This window comes from Antedon mediterranea, chromosome 2, assembly GCF_964355755.1.
Source record: "Antedon mediterranea chromosome 2, ecAntMedi1.1, whole genome shotgun sequence".
Classification (NCBI taxonomy): domain Eukaryota; kingdom Metazoa; phylum Echinodermata; class Crinoidea; order Comatulida; family Antedonidae; genus Antedon; species Antedon mediterranea.
Genome location: NC_092671.1, coordinates 18,831,680 through 18,843,265, shown reverse-complemented (window position 1 = coordinate 18,843,265; position 11,586 = coordinate 18,831,680). Strand labels below are relative to the sequence as shown.

The 11,586-nt window shown below is 33.8% G+C and overlaps 1 protein-coding gene across 2 annotated transcripts; it reads right to left on the bottom strand.

Annotated features, from left to right (window-relative positions):
- Positions 1-1,280: 1,280 nt before the first annotated feature.
- Positions 1,281-10,299, bottom strand: LOC140040660 (uncharacterized). 2 transcript variants are annotated; one of them, XM_072086759.1, is made up of 8 exons: positions 10,159-10,299; positions 9,248-9,303; positions 8,858-8,958; positions 8,384-8,426; positions 7,194-7,404; positions 5,916-6,086; positions 5,329-5,540; positions 1,281-4,993 (listed from the first exon to the last, which is right to left on the bottom strand). In XM_072086759.1, exons 4-8 carry the CDS (start codon positions 8,423-8,425, stop codon positions 4,766-4,768), a joined length of 864 nt encoding a protein of 287 aa, XP_071942860.1. In that variant the 5' UTR covers position 8,426; positions 8,858-8,958; positions 9,248-9,303; positions 10,159-10,299; the 3' UTR covers positions 1,281-4,765. The 2 variants fall into 2 exon arrangements, with proteins under 2 accessions (XP_071942860.1, XP_071942861.1); XM_072086760.1 differs by lacking the exon at positions 10,159-10,299 and having other exon boundaries at positions 8,858-8,998; positions 9,248-9,262.
- Positions 10,300-11,586: the final 1,287 nt, after the last annotated feature.

The following is an 11,586-nucleotide window of genomic DNA, read 5'->3' as shown; positions in this document are numbered from 1 at the left end:
AAGATGAAATGTTCTTTTTCACTTTATGAAATTATTTGTACTATTGCCACTCATAAACATTCGTTTGTTGTATACTTTTAAACATGAGCATGACACGGGTAAAATGGAAATGTGTATCAAAACATTATATGTATCTATTTGAATACACAGTCAATATAACTGAGGTTAATTTTGAAGCTCACGAAGAGAACTGAAGTGTATACTCCAATTTAAAATGTATAAAATGTTAAAAGTAATTGTGTACTTTTATACATTCCCACAAAATGTAATAAGAGGTAGAAATACAGCAAATTATTACAATGTAATGAAAACAAGGCCATATAGATGGCTGCAGTCGCGTGCTTAGTGTTTACCGACCGACCGACCAACCTACCAACTGACCGAAATTACCGAACATGTTTAAAAATGTTGAAATGTTTAAAAACAGTTACATTTTTTTAATTTACACGTGCGTAACCTGTCACTTTTGACGTGCTCGTATAACGTAATTTCGAGTTGAAAAGTAAGTCAAGAAAACAGAAATCGGGAAAAAAGAGTACGCAAAAACATTTAACGCGCAGTGCGCGCGCAGAAATCTGCGCACTCATGGCAATTTTGTAAACGCTTAATTGCCCGAAACGTACTCTTATTTCGTCGCAAATAAATTTTGAAAATTTTAAGCGCGCGTACGCATGCGTTACATGCGCTACGCACGTAATTGTATTGCCATATGATGATTTATGCCCTGAAATTTATGAGTACCAAATTTTATTTAATTGTGATTCATGGTTGTGAAGATATGATTACAAACGTGATTTCGTTAAATCGTGCGTAGACCGCGTAATTTTTTATTGCGCACCGTGAAAACATAACCACATCGATTCCTGGCCATAAGGAATATACTGTGAAAAATTGACTTAGCTAGATTAAACTGATATCAAGATAAGGTCAGAAAGCGATAAAACGCATAGTGATACCGGACCGACAGACCGACAGACCAACCGACCGACCGACATAGTGAACTATAGAGTCGCTTCCACGCGACTAAAAACAATATAACTTAAACGTTTGTTTACAAGCAGGGTAAAAAATAGTAAAACATATAGTAAATCATAGTTAATGTTGTGATCCACAACTTTCAAAACAACAAAATGGCCTGATTAAGTTTTTTATGCTAATAAATGCAATTCATTACGAGTTGAAGAAAATAATTACAATAATGAAATCGACAGAGACAAAATAGATTTTAAGAGACAGCAACTTTATTGTAAAAAGCACAACAATTAATTTTACTATAGACACCTTATTAATAATATTTCTACTGCCCCATCTTGTTAATCGAAATGGGAAATAGATTTTAGAAATGTAAAATCTTGATTTGAAAGAAATATGGTATAAAAAGTTTATAGTATAAAACATGTAATTTTAAGCTGAAACTTGCATATAAAAAACGTATGAAGACATGGAAGTTATTTTCTACAGAGTTATGAATGCGACTACTGCCGAACTGAACCAGTAACGGACAAACACACACTGATATACACTTAATGAAACAGTTAGTAATTGGATAGATATTATAGTAACTGGAACAAAAAGTAAAAAGGTAAATGAATTAATTTCATTGTTCGCCTTTTGTATTTACAAGCTAAATCTACAGAAAAGTATACAAAAAGATCAACAACAACGATTTGAAACTTTTTCCTAGTAGAACTCAGAAATTTAATAGAAATCAAAATAATGTTTATGTAATGTACGGTAAATAGAGCTCAAAATAAATGGGCTAATGTAAAAGAATGTAAGCTCGTCTTTTTCTATTTCTTTATTTTTCTTTCTTCTATATTGAGAAAACTTGAATCAATATTGTAGTAACTTTTTGTTATTACTTTTAAACACATACCGTATTTTGTCTATAAAACTGACAGGGGAAAGAGAAAGAAATATAGACCATAAAAAACAATCTTCAATAAGTTGGTCAAATTTTATAAGAGGATATGTGCCAATATGACTACAGTACTAGGCCTCATTATGTTATGTTTTAATATATATATATATAATAATCTTGCACTCTTGCTAACTTTTCTGGCTGTTTTACTTCTCGTTTTGATTTAGCTTTTCGCTTTTATTTTGTATCTCCATTGAGATCCAGCCACTGATACCCACAGCATTGTCATTTTTTCAGTAATTTGCCTTTGGATTTATAATAATATATACATATATTGTTTGAAGGTTTGCATGACGAAATCAAAAGTGTTAATATGCACCACGTATATTTTAGTTTTGAAAAGAACTGTTGAGTTTCTCGACGTTTCGGAGGAGAAATATGAGTCAAAATGCAGAAAGTCAAGGAAACTGGGAATATAAGCGAATTAGGGTGGGACTGGTGTGAAAGCTAAAAACAATAGCAAGTTCAGAGTGGGGAGAATTGAAACTAGCTATAGAAGACATTGTTTCTCATGAACAAAGGTGGATGGAAACTAGCAATATAAAAGAGCATTGTTTCTGACAGGTGTGAAAGGGCAAGTTTGACAAGCTAAAAACAATAGCATTGTCTTTGAGCTGGGTATAGACTGGCCAAACAAATAGAGTGTTGACAAAGTGCGAGGCAGCGAGGCAAGCGAGGCATGCCAAATATTTGTGCGAGGCATCATTTTATCATTTCCAAAAGTGCGAGGCATGCGCGGCATATAGTTTACAATTTCAAAAAGGTGCGAGGCATATCTTAACGTGCTATTATGCTATATTATAGGCCTAATAATCAATCGATACAAGCGTATCTAAATAGATTCGTGTATACACTCATCATGTTGTTTATTTTTATGTAACGATTGTTTTTTTATTCAAGTCATATCGTGTCAAATTTTCACACCCCTGCGCCTAGATCCGAGAGATGGAAAATCCCTCTTTACTATTTAGCAGGTAGAGGAATGATTCAGCCCTCAGCTCAGAGGATTGTGGTGCATTCCCCTCCTATAGCACGTGGTTTCAGCAGCAACGCACAGACTTCTCTCTGAGCGGCATGCCAAAGACATTTTTGACATTCCATTCTCTAGGAACAACACGTGTACCTCTCTCGCAAATAAGGTGAACAGCGATTGCCAGGACAAGTTCAATAACTGGCGGTGAATAAAAGGTAACTGATATGGCGATCCAATAACATGCCGCAAAGAAAAAAATTGCGACAGAATTCTGGAGCGCGTGTGAAAAAAGACTTACGTCCGACAATTGTAATACTAGGCCTAAAATTAAACTTTAGCTAATATGCTTAGCCCTAACCTAGATAAGAGGCCTATGTAGAAAATAATTTAATCAATTTTGATATAATAGTAATTGGTGTAATATTTAATAATGATACACTATTCCTGTTTTAGTAAGCTAGGTATATTACGAACGATTTTTATTTATTGTTGTCCATGTAGGCCTACGTACTAATAAACCTGGCGCTAGTTTCCTTCGCTTGTATTTTTACTCCAAATTTGATAACTAACTTTATCGTGTGAATACCACACCTTAGAAGTATACCTCATGAGTACTTTAATGAAAGAATCACATAAAAAGTAACAAATAAATCCTTAAATTAATGATTTTACAGGCGTGTTTCTCGCACACTGTTCGCGAATTTCACTTATTCAATGTTCAATATTTTTGTTTCTATGGAGCGCCAAAAGAGCAACGATAATAGAGGACTAAAACTCAGTGGAATGCGTCAATTTCTCATGCATTTATTGGTGAAAAACACGTTTTATTTCAATATATTTGTTAATTTGTCAATAAAAATGCTGTAATATGTTACTGCTGATACTGTTCTGTTTTCAAAGAATAATAATCGATCCTAAATCAACATCACTAACTACCTAGTCTAGACCTAGGGCATCCTACTAAGGATATTATGATGAATTTTTCTATTTTATTCTTTAAAAGGTTAACGAAACCGTGTACATTATCAACAGTAACATTTTTCCTTACTGACAGTGACAAAATCTATTGAAATTGTACTTGATTTTCACCAAATAATGCGTTAAATATAAATGGATTCCACAGAGTTTTTAGCCCTCTAATTAATTTTGCTCTTTTGGCGTTCCATAGAAAGCAAAATATTGAACATTGAGTGTGCGAAATGCGAGAAAAACAACGTCTGTAAAATCACCAATTTAATGGATTTATTGTTACTTTTATGTGATTTTTCTTCATTAAAGTAGGCCTACTAATTCTAAGCTGTGGTATTCAGGATAAAGTTGGTTAAAATACAAGGCAGGTGCAAAAGGAAACTAGCCTAGCGGGCCTAGGCCTAGGCTACTTCAATTTCGGTGATTTCCTGCCTTGCAATTTTGAGAAATGATAAAATGATGCCTCGCATTTTTTGATGATGGTAAAACGATGCCTCGCAAAAATTTCTGACTTGCCTCGCATGCCTTCCCTGCCTCGCGTGCCTCGCTGCCTCGCACTTTGTTACTACCCAAACAAATACCATGTGTCTAGACAGGATTGTGAAATGTAAACTGGCTAATAACCAGGGACACTCTTATCTGCTAAAATCTATGGCATGGTTTACGATGAAGATTTTTGTTGAATAAAGATAGCCAAACAGTAGGCCTATGACTGAGAACTAAATACACGTGGTGTAATAATTATTATTTATATACATTTTATTAATTTTTATTTTTTTAAATATTTTTGTCATAGAATAATGAAAGAATGAATGGGCTACACTCATGAAAGAGAAACAAACCAAAAAAAAAACACGTCAACTATTCAAAAACTTGAATTTTTATAGAGTAAAGATGGTCACTTAGAATGCTTTCTCGTACATTGACAGTTTCATTGATGGCCCATATGCTTGTAAGTCACGAAGAAAGTCTTTGACGACAAGCATATCGGTTGATCCTTGCATGTAGATGCTGACAATGCAATGATTTCCCCAAGGCGGCATATCAACACTAAGATTCAAAATGCGCTGGTTTACTGACGGGTTGGATGAGCGACCGACTTCGTACCAACTTCTCAGACATATCCCACACTAAAGATAAATGATGTATTTAATTGCAGGCTTCATATTACACCAATATAAACGAATATGTAATACTGTAAACCTCATTTATTCTCAGGGTGTCCATGGACAAATAAATAGTTAACACACAATAAATTTGAGCAACGTAACGACGTGGGTGCAACGCAAGTGAGTTAACCAATCACCATCACGTCGTGATTGGTGATTGGTGTGCTTACAGTATTTCCAAATGAGAACCGATTTAAACGCCGATTTTACTTAACAACAACATTAATTTATTATAATTTTAGCTTTAGTACTGTAATAACGCAAGACCGAATATTTGAAATTGTAAATAGGCCTACCCCACAGCAACTGCACATCCTGAGTAGGCAACATGCTGCCTTACTATCGATAAATGACGACATGGAAGCCCCAACCATGCCATCGAGCTCGACAGCTCGAATGCTCTCTAGTGGTAGAAACTGATAATGGAAAGCATCGCCAGCTTCACATTTTACAGAGTATTTGTTCGGTTTCTTGGTGCTATCTGGAGGAACTGCAGCAACTTCCGTTTCTAAAATAATTTAAATTATAAAAATAACAAAATGAAAATGAAATCAAAGTGCTTGATTTTAAAAGCATCTTATCTTTACCCATTGTAAAAGTAGTAGTTACAAAATGTCACTTTTATCTATATATGTCTGTCGTTACAGTAGTCAACCATTCTTAAATGCTTCTATTGTATAAACTATAAATCTAAACCAACCAACACTTCCGTGAAATCTTGTTCAAAACATTAAAAATCCCCACCTTACAACATCCTACCCCACCCTCACACAAAAAACCAACATCGAAACAATCTTCCTGAAGATTCTTAAAAGAATTTTGTCCGTCAAATGGAGGACCACTACATAATTACATAATAGGCCTACGATAGTGTAACACATACGTTTTGCGCTTTCGTTTGACAGCATAATCAACCTACTGTTGGTAAGAAACATCCTTCCCTGTGATAAAGGTTTCTTAGCTGGTAAAACTGGATGCAAATATTGAAAGTATATGTACGCATATGGAATGAACTGTTGGTTGGCCAACACAATCTCACTAGGGCAAAGCATGTCTATAAAAAATACATTTAATTGGTATTTCTCATAACCAATGTTTTATTACAAAATGAAAAACAATTTATAAACAAAATACTGAAATCTGTAACGTAATTAAATATATAAATAATGACAAGAAATTATAAAATCGGAAACGGTAAACGGAAAATCGCGTGCTTTTCCCACATAGAATCTTTATCTATCCTGAGCGAGTCTCCAATCAACCGCCCGTCTGCTCCGCGATTTGTGTTTCCATTTTTGTTTTCTGTTTACTGTTACCGCTCGTATGTGTAAATTGGCTTTAAGAGAACACATTTTGTGGACCTGATGGTGTCCCCCTCAGGGGACTACAACTTTAGCAAACAAACAGACCAAACAGGAATTGCAATACCGTGAAAATTGTTAAGCCCGACGTTCGTTGGAAGCTCTAGTACTCTGGTTTTTATAATTGCATATGTCAAAGATTACGATGCAAGAGTACGCATGATCAATTTAAAACGCCGACTCTATTTGCTTATCCTATACTACCAAACTTTATTTTTTTTGTCTTGTATGTATTCATATCTCACTTTGATTTCAATTTTCTGACATACTTTTCAAATGTGCATGTTCATGAAGATTAAGTTGCCTTTCCACTTTGCCTGGATGCGGGTTGTACTACTATTTTGGTTCATAATCCGATTTGTTCTCATCTTCAGTATTTTTATCTACTCTCTTTATTCAAATTACAGTCATATGACAGCCTTCAGTATTAGAGAGCCGAGTCTAAGCCTACACAAACTTTAGTTGGCAAACTTTAGAAAACTCCGAGTTTGGCAAGACAGTTCAAAGTTTCAAAGTGTATACCAGACAAACTTCAGCAAACTGTAGACTGTAATTTTAAAGAACTTCTCCAGAAGAATTTGAAAAAGTTTTTTTAACGTGGGCAGTGTTTAAACTAGGTTAAGTATAAAAGACGTTAAGTTAAATAATCACAAGAGAACATTGGAACTGTCATCTGTGATTGGTGAAATACTCGTATTGCTTTGTAGGCCTACTATGTGTAAGAATCAAGCTTTAAAGGCGACCAGTACTCGTTTAGTCGATTATTGTTGGGACTCCGAATAATAATGATTCTTACTTACCTGCCATAAATTGTTCATAACTTATGTTTCCATGGAGTTCACTTCGAAGGATCTCAACATTTTGCAATAGTTCGGAAACGGTTCTATTCAATTCTTGTGTCAACTTTTTGCTATTTTTGTGAACGGCTGGAATGGAGTAGATCACTTGTAAGGACTTTGGATCATAGTGGAAAACCGACTGGCTATTTCCACTTGGCTGATTTAACACGATCTTTAAAATGCAAGACAAACATTCCGTATATAAAATACATTAATATAAAGATGTTGTCACAAGAAATGAAAGCACAATAAAAAATGTATTGGCAAGCTAAAAGTAATTAGAGATTATAACACATATTTTGATTTAGTATCGGCTACTTGATTTTAAAAAAGATTGAAAACGATATTTTTGATTTACGAAAACTTGAAAGCTATCTCAAATTGATTAATTTTCCTCATCCTTTCCTGAAATATCACAACGTGATATTTAAAAATATTGGGAAGAAATAACAACAAATTGTATTTGTTAAGATATTCTTTTTAAACATATAAAAATAATTTACAGATAACAGCCGCATAATAAATGAATTTTTAAGATAAATAAATAATAAATACTATTTTTTGTTGCGTATATAAAAAGTAGTAAATGTGGTATTGTAATAGTTTGTTTGGTGCTCTAAGTTTCAACTTATGGTGCGAAAAAATATCAAATCGCGCAGTAAAGCTATAATATGTTCACTGTGCAATGTTTGCACTAGAGTGTTATTTCTATATTGTACGCAAAACGTTTTCGCCGCTGAGTGGCTAGATCATTAGTACAGTACAATCATTTGGTGCATCAGGTACACTTGGTGCAACTTGTGGTCTGTGAAATTGCACATTGCATGCATATTGATTATTTATGTAAGGTAATCACGAACGGAGCTTATAGTAAGGCCATCAAACACTTTCGTAATACATAATATTATAGTTGGCCACGATACCGACATTTTCATAAATCACCAAGTTACGTGATGTATGAATTGATCATGGCTCTTACCAGGAAATGTCTTTCTGGTATGGACAGCCTTTATTTAGGACCGTTCTGGGGCACACATATACCCAAAAAAACTATTCAACTTGGTCAGATCAGACTTAAACATTTATATTGTTATGGGTGAGTTAACATACGTCTTGCCGTTACTCATAATTCTACAAAAAATACAACTTACCGGTGCTTCCATAGTATGGACTCGATTACAAGTTCTAAACATTCTATAGATAAAATTTACAAATTACGATATCTTATTTATCAATCTCCTTTATAGAAAATCCCTGTATAGCATAGTACTATAAATTGTTAAGTTGCTACGCAAAAATGTACTTGGTCCATGGGCATTTATGAAACGTGCTATTTAAAACATTACATGATATTATTTTGTGATATTAAATTGTGTATAAAGGCTGATTTGGAAGATAGGTCCTGAATTAAAAGCCTTCAGTTCACGAAATTATGTCACAGCACATTATTGATTGTGCATCGTGAAAACTTACGGATAATAAATGAAAATGTTATAGACCCTAAGATAGATGCAACGCATCTGGATAATTAACATGACAAATTCAGAGGGGAAACGAATAAATAATAAACATTCTGGCAGAATAAATATAAATATCACAATGAGACAATAATGCATTGTACTTACAATTTAGTGAACGGTACTACTGTAGTATGTTGGCTTTGGAACAATGTTACTTCTCCTCGTATGCACTTCGTACATTAGTGATTGCACTGTTCGTAAGATACCTTTAAATTTCAACGTGTGTACGTGTTAAGTGTTGCTTTGCTATAGTGATATGGAATTCGGAAAAGGTCAGGGTATACTTTTATAATTTAAATTATAGACTATAAACACAGTGACCGTCACAATGTAAGAATGTACTTAGAAACAACTGATTATTCTGTGTATCAATTTATAATCTTGTTTACACTGATTTGTCAACAAATGACACTGTCAACAAATATTTACAATGTAATATTTTTAAATATAAAAGTATTTTGAAAAGAAAGTTAAGATAAAAATAGCTAAGCCTACCAATTAAACTGTACTTGTGCGTGTTTTGTTTGTTTCTGAAACGTACAACACCGTCACTAGGAAAAGGATTTGGCAACAACAATTTAATAATAAAGATTAGAATATCTAACACAAGTATACCAATTGGTTGGAATTATAATAATACAATAATTAAGATGTATATCTATTGTAAAATACTACACAAAGTGGATTAAGTAAACCTAGACTGACCACAAAAAAAAAAATTAATAGGCCTATTTATCTCTTACAATTAAAATCAAAGTTAATACTTTTTTTGTACATTTTTTTTGTGAAATTGTACAAATTCTATATCAATGTGTTTAATATGTTTATAAGAAATACAGTAAATAATAAGTAAAATTAATTGAAACTTGTGTTGAGAATGCCAAAATAATAATTATCTTAAATACACAATTAATAATTGTAACTGTCCTAAAATTAATGCGAGTGATATCAACGTGCTCCTGTTGCTTAAATGTGAATCAGATTACTAACAAAAAAAAAACATTAGAACATCCTATAACTGAAAGTTTTGTATTAAGTTAAAACAAAGGAATATAAAAGACGATCCCTAAACTAATAAAAATACCGAACCCCTGTCGTCTTAGAAACGGATAACATTCCTATAACATAATAAACAACAGCTACACGCTAGTCAATAACAAATTAATATATAGCTATAAAGTTATGATTATAACTATCTCAGTTGTTTGAAGATTTTTATAACAATCGTATGCAGGTGCTTAAGGCAGTATAGTAACAATAACTATGAATTATTAATAGCAAATGAGAAATTAAGATTAAAACAGGTACGTATAGCCAAAATTAACGGCGTGTCAATTGAACTTCAAAACCATTAAATCTTATTCGTACGAGTTATTAATCAAAAAAAGTAGCAGAATTACGCTTACCGAAATAAGCAAAGTCACTATCGACACTATCGCCAGTACATCAACATTCAGATAAATCTAAAAAAAATCAAACAATACATTGTCAATATCATATACTGTAATTGAAATCACTACTAGTTGTGATCATACATCCTGTTCTCTCAAATGCCTCCTAGCATATGACCCTAATCTGACGTCATTTTCTTATATTATATAATGCGCCCTCTTAAATATACGTCAAACTAGTTCTTCTTCTAATGCTATACTAAATTAAAGCATTTGCAAAATAGTTAACAATAATAACAATAACATAATGCGATAACAATTGAACAATCTATTATATAGCATCTGATCTACTGACTCTACTGCTTCCAGAATCACAATAAACTTCGTGATAGGCCGTACCATTTCAGCGCTTGCGGTTCTCAGCTTAACCGGATCTCACCAGTCATTTTGCATCCTGTATAAACTTCCAACACTCTCTAGCCATTGGCCACTATCCTCTTGGGTAATTCTCCGCAATTATAACAATGTCTCCTACATCCACATTTCCACAACCTTTAAACCATTTCTGCCGCTCCATCAACATCGTCAAGTAGGCAATGTCAATGACCTTCCGTTAACAATCGCCTCCACCTTCACCTTTATCATTTAGTTTTATTGTCTGCTTTAACAATCCAACACCTTTCTTACTCATCTGATCATTCCTTCTCTGACTTCCCTTTGGTGGGAGGCAACTGAAGGATTAAATCACCAATCAATTCCATCTTAATGCTACATGAATCTAAGTGTAAGTTGTTCCAACCTTTCATTGCCTTTCTTCGCTCCTTTTCTTTATCAGCCCATACTAAATTGGTTTTGCCTTACAGCATCCCGCCTGACATTTACGCAGGAGTAACCTATTCTCATAAATTCAAAATTCTCATTCTGATAAAATACGAAAAATTCATGAAACGTTGCGCAACTGTAAACAGCATCATGGTAATATTTTGTTTGTAAGTTTTTGTGAAAAGCGATACACCAAAATGGCAGAAACCGTTCTGACAATAACGCCATGAGCAGATAACCATAAAGTAAAAAAAACCAGTAAATTGACGTATTTAAGTTATCGAACATTTGGGTCTCCCTTTTCATATATATGGGTCTCCCTTTTCGTATATTTGGGTCTCCCTTTTCGTATATTTGGATCTCCTTATTCGTATATTTGGGTCTCCCTTTTCGTATATTTGGGTCTCCCTTTTCGTATATTTGGGTCTCCCTTTTCGTATATTTGGGTCTCCGTTTTCGTATATTTGGGTCTCCCTTTTCGTATATTTGGGTCTCCCTTTTCGTATATTTGGGGTCTCCCTTTTCGTATAATGGGGTCTCCCTTTTCGTATAGTGGGGTCTCCCTTTTCGTATTGGGTCTCGGGTCTCTGGTCTCTGGTCTCGGGTCTCTAGTTTCGAAAC